Source organism: Nelumbo nucifera, chromosome 8 (assembly GCF_055504915.1).
Source record: "Nelumbo nucifera cultivar China Antique chromosome 8, China Antique-T2T, whole genome shotgun sequence".
In the NCBI taxonomy this organism is placed as follows: Eukaryota; Viridiplantae; Streptophyta; class Magnoliopsida; order Proteales; family Nelumbonaceae; genus Nelumbo; species Nelumbo nucifera.
Window position 1 is genome coordinate 31259296 of NC_142656.1, and position 17024 is coordinate 31276319.

Genomic DNA, 17024 nt, shown 5'->3' on the forward strand with positions numbered 1-17024 from the left:
TATCTTAGCTCGCTTCCCCTAATGACGACACCAGAACCTAGAGAGGTGTTCTTTCTATATGTCTGGTAGTGACGAAGTCATAAGCTCGATGCTCACATGGGAGGTATATCGGGTCCAACGCCCCATTTATTTTTTCAGCAAGGTGCTACAGAACGTCAAGACCAAATACACAAACATAGAAAAATTGGCTATGCCCTAATCATCTTAGCTATAAAACTCCGACCTTATTTTCAGGTACACACCATCGTGGTCCTTACTGACCAACCACTTCAGCAGGTGTTAGCAAAGCCAGAGGTCTCGAGAAGATTGGTCAAATGGTCTGTTGAACTCAGCGAATTCGATGTGAGATATGAATCCCGACCTGTGGTCAAGGCACAAGCATTGGCCAACGTTATTGTAGAATACACTTTTAAACTAGAGCAACACACCTCGGAGCAGGAATCCACCAGCTCGAAACCTATTCCTGATGCAAACCCATCGACGACCTAGACCTTACATGTAGACGGGTCGCCCAACCAAAAGGGCAGTGGCGCCAAACTTAATTTACTTGGACCCAAAGAAGAGATTAAATTAGAATATGCACTATGCTTCATGTTCAAGGCATCCAACAATGTGGTTGAGTATAAAGCACTGATTGTCGGGCTAAACTTGGCCAGAGAAGTTGGAGTGATAAAGCTCGTAATGTACAGTGACTCCTAGCTCGTAGTCAACCAAGTGAAAGGACTCTACGAGGCTTAAGAGCCCGTTGTGGCCAAGTATCATGCAAAGGTACGGGGATTACTCCCCCACTTTGAAGAGTTCCACATCCTCCATATTCCTAGGTCAGGGAACGCGCAAGCATATGCGTTATCAAGACTAGCTGGCTTGGCACAGACAATTCTTGGAGAACCGTAAACGTCGAAGATTTGCATCGGCCTAGCATTTTGGATACTCCTACTGTCGAGGTCTCTCCAATGTTGGCACCCGAACCGAGCTGGATGGACTCGATACTGCTTTACTTGCAAACAAGTGCTCTGCCATCATATCGGATGCAAGCCAAATGAATACAGAGAAAATCAGCCCAACAAACCATCATCATGGACCAATTATACTGGAAGTCGTTCACCTTGCCAAACCTTAGATGTCTCAGGCCTTCTAAAGCTGAACATGTACTTCGAGATATCCATGCGGAGATGTACGGAGCACACACGGGGGGCAGGTGACTGGCTCAAAAAGCATTGCGGTAGGGATACTACTAGCCCACCATGAAGACTGTTAAACTCCGCTTTGTTCAGAGGTGTGATCATTGCCAATGCCATGAAAACATCCCTCGCCAGCCCGAGGCCAACCTCCAATACCACGTCAGTCTGTGGCCATTTGCGCAGTGGGGAGTCGACTTATTAGGACCCTTTCCACTAGCGACAGGGAAATGCAAGCAGCTCATAGTCACCATTGATTACTTTACAAAGTGGGTAGAAGTTGAGCCGTTGGCTATGGTTACATCTCGCAATATACTGAACTTCGTATGGAAGAACATCATTTGCAGGTTAGGCCTACCTCAAGTTCTCGTCTCGGACAATGTCACTCCAACTTCAATGGCCAAGTTCAACCCGACGATCAATGCTTCATACTTAGCCATGTTGTTGGATGCCTTGAACCCAAAGCATAGTGCATATTCTAATTTAATCACTTCTTTCGTCCTTTGTCTTCTTCGTCTCGTCTACGCTTCATGTCTTTGTGATCTTTCTTCATCTAGAACAGCTCCTCGGCATTTATGTACTTTGTTGCTCTGCCCATGAACTCCTTCATGTTGTAGCAAGGTATCTTCGTCAATGAAAACCCAAAATATTTATCCCTAACACCTCGCACCACTACTACCAACTTGACGACAGGTTCAAGGTCGCACACTTCCAATGCATCGTTCTTAAATCTCTACACGTAAGCCTACAAGCTCTCTCTGGCCTTTTGCTTGATGTGCATCAGGATCACCGCCATCTTTTGACATCTGCGACTCATAGCAAAGTGAGTAATGAACAGGTTTGAAAACTAGGTCCAACGTTTTATGGACGGAGGGGAGAGCCCAAAATACCATAGCCTAACTGCTTTCCTAAAGGTAGTGGGAAAGTCCAAGCACATACTGGCTTCCAAGGCTCCATGGAACAACATTAGAGCTTGAAAGCTCTCTATGTGGTCTACTGGATCGGTTGTACCATCGTACATCTCAAAGGTCGAGGCTTTAAACCCCATAGGTAGTGGTTCCAACAAAATCTCTGGAACAAGGGGGGATGCTCTTGCTAGGTTGGGTACAGTATTGGTGGCTTACCACTACTTGGTGAGCAGGGTTAAGCCTATCAAGGCGCTCACCTCGGTTACCTACTGGTGAATGATGCTGACACCTCTTGAGTTGCTCAGATGCTCGCGATTGATCTGTCATGGAGGAGTTTGATCTGCTCATCTCCCCGGCGAAATACGAGCCCTAAGCAGGTGGATCCGGCCACTGATGGTTCCTATCATGTCGGTCCCGTCTTGTCTCCTCTTCTCTCGGTGCGCTCTCCCCGATGTCGATCATGGTGAGGCAGTGACTTGTCTCTTCGTTTAAGGCTCCCTTCACTGTGTCAAGCTGGAGGGTTAACTAGCAAAGGCGACGGTGGAACTGGCTGGTGTTGTTATATCTGTTGGACGAGCTATATGACCTGATTTTGCTGAATTGGCTGCACTGGATGGTCTCCAGGAGGTGGTGGTGACTATTGGTTCTATTGTGCTTCCATTGTTGCATCTCACGTTGCTTGCCTAACAATCCACATGAGCTCATCTCTCGCATGAAATCTGAGGTTCATGTCCCTAACTATCTGCACCAAATCTTTGAACTCCTTGCGGTAGACTCCCCGAAGTCCCTTAAGAGAAGGGGAGCGCCGAAGATGCCCCCAAGAAGTCTCATCGGGGGAACGATGGGAAGTTCGGTGGGTGTGTCTAGAAATCTGTGACATGCCGGTAGAGTTGAAGGTAACTTTGAAGATGGCCTTTTGTCCAAGGAATTCCCACAGACGATGCCAATTGATGCCGTCAAAAGTCGTCAAGGTCCTCAGAGCGGCTCGGAGTTTGCCTGCAAAGGGAGAAGCAAGGTCAGAGGGCCCGGGGTGATCTCCCAAGGTTGTAACTCTAATGATCAAGTCAGTGCACCAAGTTGTCCAAGGGGGTAGGTGAGAATTCAGTGAAGCACAAAGTATGAATTGAATGCTATTCTGACCTTTATATAGGCTTCGGATGCATGTTAGGAGCATTAGTGTTGGATAAGTGTGGGACATTTGTCGCACCTCGAGACACCTAGTATTTGGCCTAGAACACCTGGGGCTAGGTCAGGATACCCAGAGCTCGGCTCCAGGACACCTAGAGCCCTATTAGGCCACTTGGAAATTAGTCAGACGACCCAGCCACCTAGTACTCGAGTGTAGCATGCTTGGCTGACCTGTGTGCCACGCTATGTATGCATGGTGTGGGCCCAGGACCCACTAGTTGACGGAGTTGTCTTACATGTCGACTATTCTATTGCATGGGCTGCCAAATGGGAACTACTTTCCCAGACCACGGCTCAATAGTCATCTGAGGTCGTTCTTTGATCGGGACTTCGTGGGAACTCGGGGCAGCTCGTTCCTCAGGTTGCACATCTCTTAATGAGATGGGCTCACAATCCCCAAGGTGATTCTTCCTGACCCGAGATCGAGATGGGCTCACAATCCAACTCGTGAATCAATCGACAGCTCGCCTATGGATGCCACGTGTCTAGATACCCGGAGGTCGGTTTTACTCCCATGATAGAATGAGTTCAAGAAAAACTTAAACTCATAAAAAATGCAAATGATGCTAATAGATCAAGCATATTAATAATAAATTATTAAACAAGAGCTCAAATCACTAAGTGGTTAAATCACACAAAAAAATAACAATACTTATTCAAACTTCAAAGTAAATAGTATGTGTGTGTTTGCAGCACATTATATATATAAAGAGAGAGAGAGAGAGGAAGAGAATTAACTACAAACAACCTTATTAACCCAAAATGGGCTACTTATAATAGTAACCTAATATTGTTCCCAACTATTCAGCGCACTAGAAGCAATGGACTGGATAGACAGGGATATAACTATAGTTTTTTGTCAGCTTATAACTATCTTGTACTCCATAGTTTAGACTGACTCCTGTAGTCAGCTATTTTTCTGTGAAATGAAATTCAGTTATTATGAAGAAAAAGAAGGAGATATAATTACTTATCTATTCCCAGTAAAAAGTCACATTAAAAATGAGATATAATTGCCTAAGTTCTAACTATATGGCTACATAGAAAAATTTTCTGGTATTTTAATTTTCAATTGTTCATAAAAAGAAAACTTCAACAATGAAAATAGATACGATCATAATTTGCATTGGCATAAGCAACTCGACGTTTGAATGAGCGTAATGCTGACCTGCATAGAGAAAAAATGATGATATCACCAACAATGCAAGTAGCAGAACAATCCATGGTTGGCCATCTAAAATAACAAACAGTATTCACAGATTAGTAAATACTCACAAAAATTTTAGATCATCACAATCATTAACCATTTGAAGTAGAAGAGGAGGCTTCCCATTATCACTATCAGTTAGGAAGAGATGCTTCCCAGTCCGTCCAACAATCCAATGTGCAGTCTGTGATGCCCTCTTTTCCAAAAAAGGAACACCACAAAGGAATGGGAGCTGCACAAGCAACACAAAATATAAAGGGAAAGGAAGGAGAAAAAGAAAAAATCCAAAACAAGATTCCAAATTCAACAGATAAACTTTTCAAGGCAGATCAAAGTTGCACATAGATAGGTGAAATTACTAAAACAAACATGCCCACAAACAATTTTCATAAGAGAAGTTAGAATTATCAACAAAAACTAAAATGACAGTGCCATTTTCTATCAACCACATTTAGTAGCGTTCAGTGCTTAGGAATAGGTGTTATCTACAGTTCTACACCATCCCAAATTTCTTTGATTTTTTCCCATAAATAACATCTATTGATGTAAGGTTACATTGATATTTTTTGAGTAACAGAAAGATGATTTTAATTAATTAAAATGATTTACAAAACATACATGTGCCACTGCACCCCTTATTTTGGGTCAGATATCACTGCTGACTACCCACCCCTGTTTACAGCCTTGTCCCTACAAAAAAATTATTTCTTCTTACACGTTACCTGGCAAGATTATCAGCCATACTATTGGCTGATCTTGGTACCCATTCAATTCTTGCACCCATCTCTCTTGCTAGCAAATTTGAGTCTCTTACAGCAATCCTTTATTTGACCAAGACACCAAACAGAAATTCAGCTAGAGTTTTGGAATCCCCTTTCAATAAGGCCTTAAAACAGAATAACAATATTGTTGAAAAGTTCATTATCTTAGTATTTATTTTACTATGCTAACATGTAATTACATATATATTATGCTATCATTGTTGTATTCTGCCAATAAACTTAATATTAGACAACAGGGATAAATTTGTAATTGTACACACTTCATATAAATAATAAAATAAAGGGCTGCAAATGAATCCCGAAGAGCATCTTTTTCTCTTCATTCCTTCTCTCCTTTCTTCCATTTCTATTACTTCTGTAAGAAGTTATTAGCAGTTTTATTTATGTAACCTTTTTCATCGGTAGCAGGGTGTAAGTGTCATTATCATTCTTTTATTTTAACCAGGGGTATATCTGTAATTATATACAGCATTATAATCTTAATAAAAGTTGGAGGGCAGTTGGAAAATGAGTTCATTCAATCTCTGCTCTCTCAAGTCTCAACCCTACTTTGCTCCATTCCTTCTCTTCTCAACCAAACCTAGCTGCTTGCAGGCCTAATATACAGTTTTTCTCTTCCTTTAGAGATCCATTTCCAGTTTGCTTACGTGGTATTAAGCACCAGTAATCACCTGGGTAGATTTCTTTTTTTTTTTTTTTATCGATACAAAAATGATTTTATTGATTAATTATATGAAAAAACAATACAATTTGATGACTGTAACATCATCCCCTTTAATACAACTGTGTTACAAGGAACCCCAAAACAATTGTTGCCTTGCTACCCCATGTTTAGCAAGGAAGTCAGCTATCCCACTTAAATTTCTTCTAACCCACTTGAATTCAGCATCCAATTCTCTTGCATTCCTTTCAACTTCCCTGTATACATTCTTTTGAGTCCAAGGAATATTTCTATTACTTCACCTTGATTGTCTTCCCTCTCTCATATCTCTCTCTCTCTACCTTCTTCCTTTACTTCTCTTTATTGAAGTTGGAGCATGGTATTAGAGCTTTGAGGGAAACTGTTACTGTTCACGACATTGTTCACGTCTCATCTTTTTATGGCCTAGGAATAGAGCATATTCTCTATTCTTCATTGGAAAGGAAAAGGACTCAAGAGGACTGATTGCCCCCTTGGAAAATAGGATTTAATGCCTCAAGTTGTTGTGTTGTGTGAGTTGTTGGTGCTTTTCAAAAGACCCTCTATTTGGCAGTTTGAAGAGGGCAGCCTTGTGACGTCTCAAGTTGCGAGTAGACCTGTTCATGGGCCGGGTAGCCCTACGGCCCGGCCCGCACCCCGGTCGGGCTTGGACATGTAATTAGGCCCGCGGGCCTGACCTTGGGCCCAAAACACCAAGCCCGATTGTGTGTCAGGTCGGGCTCGGGATTTGTCAGAAAAGCCAGGCCCGTCCTGACTCATTTATATAATATAAAATATATAATATTTATTATAATATATAATAATTTAATATATATACATTTTTTATTTTTTTCTTTATAATTTCTCTCTCTCTATTCAGCCGCTTCAGTAGCGACATGAGCTATATACTTTGGGCTCGGGCCCAGGCCCAGGCTTCAAGCTTTTTATGAGGGCCAAGCTCGGGCCCAAGTTGTAGGCCCGATGGATTATTTTGTATGAGGGCGTGGATTTATTTTGTATCATTCAAAATTATTCTCTATTTTTCTATCTTTTCATGTTGAGATAAGGAATCAATTTGGTGATGCAGTTATCATCTCTTGTTTTCTCATAAACTGTATGCCCTCCAGTCCTAAATGGGAGTCACCTTTCTCTATCTTGTTATCTTTTACTTCCTCTTTTTGTCTTCCTGCTCATATGCTTGGTTGTGTGTGTTTTGTTCACAAATTGGGTCTAGGCCATGATAAACTTGACTCCAAAGCTATATTAGATGTGTTTTCCTTGGTTACTCTTATACTCAAAAAGGCTACAAGTGCTATGATCCTAATCTACGGAAAACATTTATTGCTTTGGATGTTACTTTGTTTGAGAGTTTACCCTATTTCTCTAGACGTGAACCTTTTCCTTCTATTTTGCTTCCCTTTAATTCCAATGATGTCTTTATTTCCTTGCCAACTATGGAGGAGCCTATTTGACCATCAATTCACAGAGTGCACTTTGGCGCCACCAGCCTATCTTTTTTTATTTCTTTTGAAGGGCTACACAATGGGGGGTTGCCCATCCCCCAACCCAGGTGCAGGCAGGATTTGATCCCAAGTCACCAGCCTATCTTTTTAACTCCAAATCCATCCTTCTCTTTTCTCACTTCTCTCCTCTAACTTTAATACTTTCTACTGAGAAAACATGGTATTAGAGCATCAGTTTTGGGATTAAAGACAGTTCAATCAAGTGTTTCTTCTTCAGATTTTCTTTCTTTTTGATAAAAACTAAAGGGAAAGTACATTGGCTATCTGTAAGTGGTTCTTGTGCTGTTTTTCCCTTTTTTTTCTTGGTCGTATTCCAAGAACCCCCTGTAATAGGGGTGAACAGATGCTGTGAAGATGTTTTCAGTACCCATGTGGATCATGTGATCCTTTTTTGTACACAGGTAGTTGGGTTGTGTTGGTCTGGATGACCTGTACCTGCTGTAACAGCAGTTTTATACATTGTTTTTGGTGTTCGTAGAACTCATGTGGCCTGAAATAGGGTAAAGTAATCCTTGTAGGGGCTGTCCAGACCCGAAATATAGCTGTTTTACTTCTGGAACTCTTTCTCAGCAGTGTGGTAGTATATTTTCTTGGTTCAAAGTTAAACAAAAATGATCCTATAGTTCTGCTTTGAGTGAACACTGTGACAGTTTCTCTCTTTCTTACTGTTCTTTGTGACCAAATAGTGCAATCAGCCCTTTCCTAGCATGTCTTCTAAGGCCTACAAGTCTCGGGTTTCTCAGCAACGGGTTTTTGCATTTGTTTTGGAGTTGAATCCTATGTATGAATCTATTAGTGTTCAGATATTGGGAAGTAAAGATATCAAAAAAGAGTGGATGACAAAAATAAACTGTGGTGTACTCATTGTCAACGGTCTAGGCACACTAGAGACACTTGTTGGGATCTCCATGGAAAGGCTGAGTGGGCACAAGAGCTAAGTAAGAAATCAGTTCAAAAAGAGAATAAGAAGCCTACTCAGCAGGGTCAAAAATTAGTACAACTCAGCAAACATAGTTTCCTAGGAACATCAGACTTCAAGTCCCACTATGAACCAAGATCGTCCTTCTAGTTCCGATCCAAAGGAAGATATCATCAACTCTTTCAGTGACCATCTTGAGATGTATGGTAGGACACTTCGTCAAATGGATTCTAACACTACTCCCACCACTTCCTTTGTGTCGGTGTCAGGTAACTTTGCCACAGCCTTCCATGTATCTTCTCTTACTTCAACGTTTCCTGGGATCATTGACTCTAGAGTGTCAAACCATATGATGGGTAAATTCAACTTATTTCAGTCCTATAACCTACTTTCTGGGAGAGATAAGGTGAGACTAGTTGTTGGTTCATTCTCCACTATAGCTGGTCAAGGAACCATTTCCCTCTCATTGGGCCTTAACTCTCTCAAATGTATTACATGTACCTGAAATTCCCATAAACTTGTTTTTCATTAGTAGCATTACAAATTCATTGAACTGCTTAGTAACATTTTTTCCTTCTTGTTGTGTTATATAGGATTTGACCTCGGGTGAGATGATTGGTAGATGTAGTATGGTCAATAGTCTATGTGTTGGAGAATAAAGCTAGTTTTGAAGCCACAGAATCTGATCTTGCAGCTATAGAGTCTATGAATCAGTCCAATATGAGTCAGGTTTATTTATGGCATAATCATCTTGGTTTCTTTCTACAGAGTCTATGAGTCAGTCCAATATCTTGGTTTCTTTCTACTGAGAAAACAAAATCCATCTTCAACTTCTCTCATTTTTTTTTATTTGATCAATGACAATGAATTTTATTAATGATTGAGAAAATCAGAATTACAAAGGAAGGAGCTAAGGAATCTTAACTCCCAACTACCCAAAAAACATCCTAACCATGAAACAATTACAAAACAGCCCAAAAGATAGAGCTTTTGTTCACCCCTTGCCTAGCTAGACCATCTACCAATGCGATTTCACTTCTCTTTATCCATGTACAATGAATTTCAATGTCCTTGGTGAGCCACTTGAACTTCCTCTTTTCATTGCTGTATTTCCAGAGCATAGAGCTGTCCTCTTTTAGCCAATTCTCCACAATTTCAGAATCACCTTCTATGATCAACTTTTTAATATTCATTTCCTTGACCCTTTGTATCCCTTCAAGAGCTCCTAGAATCTCAGCTCTCAAGGAATCTCCCACTCCAATTGGACCAGAATACATGGCTAACAAATTCCCTTTTTCATCCCTTATCACTCCCCCTACTCCGGAGGGCCCTGGATTGCCTATGCTGCTACCATCAAAGTTCAGTTTGGTAAGTCCATGAGGTGGAGGTGTCCAGCAAGAATTTAAGGTCTTCTTAATTGAGCCTGAATCTGCAATCTCCTTCCAACTTCTAATCATCTCATCAACTGAGAAAACTGTAAACAATTCCAATGTATCACCCTAATGTGGATAGTCTCCAGGATTACTTCCAAACTTCTCTCATTATTTGAGAATATCCTTGAGTTCCTCTCCTCCCAAACAGTCCAACACACCGCAGCCCTACCACATCTCCACATGATCTTGGCCCTTTTAGTTGGCCAGTTACGCATGGAAGTAAATAAGCTTTGCACATTCAAAAGGGGAGTCCACCTACACCCAAACAAAGAAGTAAACCATTCCTAAATAACATTAACAAACTAACAAAAAATTAGTAAATGGTATCCAGACTCACCATCGGATTTACAGAGAACACACCAGTGAGGAGACAAACAACTATTGGGTCTTTTTCTTTGAATTAGATCCCCTGTATTAACTCTTTCCATAAAGGCTTCCCAACAGAAACTCCCAACCTTTGGAGGTATAGGTAGACACAGCACTTCTTTCACAGGGAAAGACAATCCAATAGGAGGAGGGGGTAAAAGGGCTTTAAAGAAAGAGGCACAAGTGTAGGAACCCGAGGGAGTGAGTGTCCATATTCTATTATCTGTCTTTGATGGCTCAATGAAGACCCCTTCAAGAATGAATAATAAGGCTAAAGTACAAGCTAACTCTGTGTCCCTGACATCTCTTCTCAAGCTCAAGTTCCATCCAAACCCAGAAGGTGAATTAGAAGTTACAAAAAAAGAGGAAACTGGTTCATTTTAAGGGTAGAGATAGCAAAGAGGCCTGGAAATTAATCATTCAAAGAGGAATCCCCAACCCAAACATGTTCCCAAAATTTAATGAAGTTACTTAAGTGCAAGTCATACCTGATCTATGGAGAGTTGTTTCAACTTCTCTCATTTTTACATACACTAAGTATCTCCTTATCAATTCCTCTATGACTTCCATTGAATTTTGTCCAACATTGTTAAGATTCCCCACAAAATCCCCTCATGATGGTGCAAAAGACCATTTGGCATCTGTATCCCTCCAAGCGTCTCTTTTGGAGAGTTGTTTCAACTTTCAAGACAATCCAGCTTATCCTATCACAACATTGTGTTGGTTATCCTTCTCTTTCTAAATTTCCTAATACTCTCACATCCAACTGATCACTTTCATCTCTGCTATTTTTTTAAACCTGCCCAAAAGACCCTCTATTACCTCTTCCTCCTTCTCTCCTTCCTCCTACTTTTCTCCTTATCATAATTGATGTCATATTTTGAGATTTTAAACATCATTTCTTCTTCTCTTATTTTTCATCTGATCCCAACGCTCCTATTCTGATTTGCAACTCTAATCTTACCAAGCCCCCCAAAAATATTTTCTATCAGTTTCCAAATTTTCAGTCCTACCTCCATCTCTCTCCTTCACGCCCCTCACCCATTTCACCTAGCCCCCTTGACACAACCAACATGCCACAATGAGAGTTCATAGGCTCATGGTTAATGTCTGAAGGCACAAGTCCTACCCTTTCATCTATTTCTCTGCTCATATTAAATCTCAGGTATCTAGAGTACATTTTCACTTAAATGGATGTCATCTTTTCTCTTTGTATTCTGACCCTTCAATTCCACTGCATCCAAAAAGTTCAGACTACAAGCTGTTCTCATTTGCTCAGCTCCAGTGAAAAGTTCAGGATTTATTGAATCACCGCAGAGTTTATCGAAGTCATCCACTGCTCGTCCCGTACTCTTTCACCTACTTCTCTGCTTCTATTAAATCTCAGATTGATCCAGTCTTCTGGGCATATTTCAAAATTAAATAATAATAATAATAACAACAACAACAACAAACAAACAAACAAACAAACAAAAACAAAAAGACTAGACTAGCAACACTTGTTTCAATTTATAATACAAAAGTCCTCCATAAAAGAAGGCCCACTTTGAACATCTAGGAGGTCTTTTGGCCTCAAGTTTTTCCAATAAACAAAAGGTGGGGGAGCAATGTAGAGACTTATTTGGAGCTCTGAACTATGTTGCCATGTGGAAAATTCCATGTTTTTTCAGGAAGCAAACCAATTCCATAAATATTTTTCAAGTATTTATTTATGCACATACTTGAGTATTGTGGAAATAATATAATCAAAGCAATAGAAACATGACTTTAGTTTAATGATTTTAATTAACAATCAGATAAGACAAGAAAAGAAAAACTTAAATAGGCAAAAGCATGAAATAGCACTCTTTGATCTACCTGTTTATGTCCCCTTGAACCCAGATGGGGTGTCGCAAAAGTTATAAAATTCATGGGTTCCAATCCAGCAATTCTACTTTCATTAGGTTGCTCAAGAAATTCCTTGGACAATCTTGAATGATCCTCACTTGAAGAGTTCCCAGTAGAAAAGGAAACCCTTTCAGGAAAAGGGACATAAAGCTTCCCAATAGCATATCTTGCAACCAGACCACCCAAAGAGTGAGCCACAAAGGAAATCTTACGAACCCAAGGCCTACGACTGACAACGGACCATACCTACAAATATGACAAGGCTCTTATAAACAACTTCCTCAAATGACATATTTTCAAGTTAGAAATTCTCATACAAACTTCTGCAGATTATTTAAGTTCATTGCCAATAAAAAGTGCAAATAAGGAATATTTTGAGTTTTCTGTGCATCTTGGAATAGAAATATTTCTGTCCTTTAGTGTTCGTTACATAAATAATATAATAGGGGCTGACAACCCTAAGATTTTATCTGACATAAGTTTTTTATCTCATCCCTCTTCTTACTCCTTTTTCATCTAAATCTGTAATTGTTGAAGTGAAAATTTTGGAAGATTCTTCAATAGAATAATTCACCCAAAGAAATTAACAATTGGGCCTTATTTTTTGGGGGTTAAGTAATAATTATATTAAAAAAACAAAACATGTACAACAAGATGATGTATACAGGAACTGATCAAAAGAATGCCAAAGGTTAGGACCTTACCTAATCTACCCTTCCCAAGACCCCAGATAACCTGGACCACATTGGGTAATGGCTTTCTAAATTTTTGTAGAGCATAGTGGTTGGCCAACTCCGAAGACTAGGCTGTAGGTGGTTTATTTCTACTGCTGTTGTTATGCATATTGGCAAAAGAGGAGAGAGGATAGATGTTTGTGAATGAATTCAGGAAGAGAGAACCATGCTCTCCAAATAAAAGAGTAAAGGGGCACAAGCATGCAGCAAGAGAGACAGCATTCCCCCTACCTGATGTTCTTCTCTGGCTAAAGGCCCCTTGCACTGGTTTCTTCTCTTTTTCTTCTTATTTCTCTCTTTCATTTTATTTTCAGTTTGGTAAGGACAGAAAGCCATGTGATGTGCCACTTTTTTTTTCTGAGTAAAAGGCAAAGTGTTTGCTTCCTTTGCAAAGCAAATGGGGAAAGTACATCTCACTTGCTGGGGACCCCCCCCCCCCCCCCAACAAGACATATATAGGAGGGAGCCAATACATGACAAATGGCTCCCAATAGATCTAACCAATAACAAACTCAGATTCCAGAAGATTCTAATACCTTTGATTGATTAATTAGTCTTGGGCTTCAGGTGTTGCAGTTTCCTTACATACACCTTCCTGATGATGGGCCTGGAACCAGTATTCCCACCTGGACTTGGCTCAATTGAGCTGATCTCGGGCTGGGCTGTAACATTTCTCCCCACCTCAAGAGGGGCCTCATCCTCAAAGGCTAATTGAGGAAACTGTTGTGCCAGGGATGAGCAGGACTCCCATGTAGCATCTTCCATTGGAAGTACAGCCCAAGCCACCAGGGCTTCTGTGAAAATCTTTTTCTACCAATCTTCACCCAATTGTAGTCAAGTATCTATTCAGGATTTAGGTCGAGCACAGCTCACAATCTTCTTTCACATTTGGTAGAGTGGTGCTACAAACCACTTCAGGCCCCAAATGCTTCTTCAATAGAGAGATGTGGAACATGGGATGCAACCTTGCAGTGTCAGGGAGGTCAAACCGATAAGCTATTGGGCTGACCTAAAGGAGCCATAAAATCGTGGGGGAGTTTGTGCCAAATGCACTTAGCTATAGAAGCCTGTCTGTATGGGTGCAATTTAAGGTACACCCAATCTCCACTGTTGAACTCTACTGATCTGTGTTTCTTGTCATATTGCTCATTCATTTTTCATTGTGCTTTAAGAAGGTTTCTATTGAGGAACTGCAAGACCTCACCTCATCCCATGAGGTAGGAATAAACAGCTGCTATGGAGACTGACTGAACCCCTCTCATATGGCATGATTAAGGGTGGGAATCTTCCATTCAAGGCTTGAAAAGGGGTCATACCTGTTGATATGTGGAATGAGGTGTTGAACCAGAATTCCACCCATGTAACCATTGTACCCATAACTTAGGTTCACCAGAAAAACAACATAGATAGGTCTCCAATCTACAGTTGGCCACCTCCGTCTGGCTGTTGGACTGGGGATGGTAACTAGGGGAGTTGTGCAGATTAGAATCTTGGAGCTTAAATACTTGTCTAAAATCTGTTAAGAAAAGTGGGATCTCTGTTTGAAACTATTGCTTGTGGTGTTCCATGCAATGTAGTAACTTCTCATATGGAAGCTTCAGTAATGATGGTTACACAATAAGTAGTCTGAAACCAAGGAGGTTCAGACCAGTTTAGTAATCAGAAAAGAAGAAGAAAACAGAGATGAAGAGAAGAGAAGAAAAGAGAGGAGAAATAAAGAATAGAAGAGAAAAGGGGTTCGGTCTGCCTTAGTCAGCCGCCCCAAGTGCTATTTATATTAGGCTTATAATAATAAGTGGTACAATGACAGGAATACCCCTATCACTAGAAACAACTGAAAGAAACATTCTAACAGTATTATAATCAGAGGAAACATATGAACATGTGGGACCACAAGCTGGTCAATCATTTTCTCTGCACTCCCCCTCAAGTTGGGAAAATATATTGATCATTCCCAACTTGCTTAAATCTGTCTCAAGCTTGATTCTGTTGACTGACTTGGTGAAGACATCGGCAAACTGCATATTAGTGGTAACATATAGAAGGCATACTTCTTGAGAGACAACTTTCTCTCGGATGAAATGTCTATCAACTTTAATGTGTTTGGTTATATCATGCTGTATTGGATTGTGAGCAATGTTAATGGCCGCCTGGTTATCACAATACAGCATTAAGGATCTTCCAAACTCAATTCCCAATTTTGTAAGGAGAGATTTCAGCCATAATATTTCAGCATCACCATTAGCCATAGACCTATATTCAACTTCAGCACTAGAGCGAGCAACAACATTTTGTTTCTTGCTCCTCCAAGAAACTAGATTTCCTCCAACAAAGGCACAATACCCTGAAGTAGATCTCCTATCATCAATACAACCTACCCAATCTGCATCAGTGTATACTTCAATCTTCATATGGTCATTATTTTTAAAAAGTATACCTTGGTCTGAACACCTTTTCAAGTAGGCTAAAATCCTCTCAATAGCAATGAGGTGTGACGTCTTGGGAGAGTGCATGTACTGACTAACAACACTGACAACAGCATAAGAAATGTCAAGGTGAATCAGACATAGGTAGAGAAGTCTTCCTAGAAGCCATTGATACATACCTTTATCTTCAAGAGGCTCACCATCCTCTACATTTATTTTATGGTTTTGCTCAATCAGTGTATCTATAGGCTTAGCTCCCAATTTTCTTGTTTCTTCCAAGAGATCAAGAACATACTTCCTCTGGGAAACAAAAATGCCATGCTTGGACCTTGCCACTTCAATCCCAAGGAAATACCTCAACTCACCCAAATCCTTTACTTCAAATTCTTGATTAAACAGTTGCTTAAGAGAATTAATCTCATCAATGCCACTTCCTATCACAACAATGTCATCAACATACACAGCTAGGAGAGTCAAAGTAGATCATTTCTTCTTAATGAAAAGAGTGTGGTCAGATTTGGTTGGAACATAGCCAAATCTTTCCAAAGCAAGTTTGAATCTATCAAACCATGCCCTCAAAGATTGTTTTAGACCATACAAAGCTTTCTTCAACTTGCAAACTTTCTTACCAATCTCTGCATCATAAAAACCAGGAGGTAACTCTATATACACCTCCTCCTGCAAGTCACCATGTAGAAATGCATTCTTAACATCCATCTGAAACAATGGCCATGAGAAGTTAGCAGCAAGAGACAACAAACCTAGATGGTGTTCATTTTTGCAACTGGTGCAAAGGTTTCCAAGTAATCAATACCATAACTTTGAGTGTATCCTTAGCAACTAGTCTAGTTTTATGTCTTTCAACTGTACCATCGGCATTATACTTCCACTGTGAATATCCACCTACAGCCAATAAGCTTCTTCCCTCTTGGTTGATCAACCAATTCCCAAGTATCATTTTTCACAAGGGCTTCTTGCATCGTTCTAGGAATAGGAATGGCAGCAATAGAGGCTAAAAAAGACTTATATGATGATGAAAGGTGGTCATAAGAAAGGAAATGGGAGATACAATGGGCAATGGATACCAACACTTCCCCTTGCGTACTGCAATTGGGAGGTCAAGGTCATCTGAGGATGGCTGAGTCTCAGTAACGAAGGAGACAATACCTATATCTAGTAACGAAGAAGAGACAGGAACTGGCCTGGATTGATCATTACTGGAACCAACTTGCTGCCACCATCTTCTGTGAAACACCCTTAATTCTTTACACTTTTGACAATTCCCCTCATTACACTCCCTTCCACTTGCAAAAATAGGCAAAGGACATCTTGAGCAGAAATACCATGCTCACTACTCTCCCCCTACGGTGGAACTCTATGGTAATAGGGGCCATCTTCAAAGAAGGTGACATCCATAGATACAAATCTAGTTCTCGACATAGGGTCATAATAGCAATACCCCTTTTGATTTTGTGCATACCCCAGGAATATACATTTGGCAGCCTTAGGGTTAAATTTTGAACGAGTAGGCCCAAGGATTTGGACAAAACAAGTGCAACCAAAAGTTTTGGGAAGAATAGAAAATTGCTCCTTATCAGAATACAACAAGTTAAAAGGAGCTTTCATGTCCAAGACTCGTGAAGGAATCCTGTTAATGAGATAAATAGCAATAAGAATGGCATCCCCCCAAAAACGTATAAGAACATTATAATTCAGCATGATGCTTCTTGCAACTTCAAGGATGTGCCTATTTTTCCTCTCAGCTATCCCATTCTACTGAGGGGTATGAGGACA

At 40.5% G+C, this 17024-nt stretch overlaps 1 protein-coding gene across 7 annotated transcripts in view; it reads right to left on the bottom strand.

Moving 5' to 3' along the window:
• LOC104603138 (retrovirus-related Pol polyprotein from transposon RE2) overlaps positions 1 to 17024 on the bottom strand; it is an 87671-nt gene that overhangs the window by 37546 nt on the left and 33101 nt on the right. For all 7 annotated transcript variants that reach the window (XR_016079396.1, XR_016079395.1, XM_010267077.3 and 4 more), the window contains 3 exons: positions 12041 to 12316; positions 4550 to 4713; positions 4387 to 4442 (listed from right to left, as the gene is read on the bottom strand). Coding sequence is in view for 5 of the 7 variants with exons in the window: in XM_010267077.3 (XP_010265379.1) it covers positions 4387 to 4442; positions 4550 to 4713; positions 12041 to 12316 (496 nt within the window). In the remaining 2 variants the exon portion in view is untranslated. The remainder of the gene's footprint in view (positions 1 to 4386; positions 4443 to 4549; positions 4714 to 12040; positions 12317 to 17024) is intronic.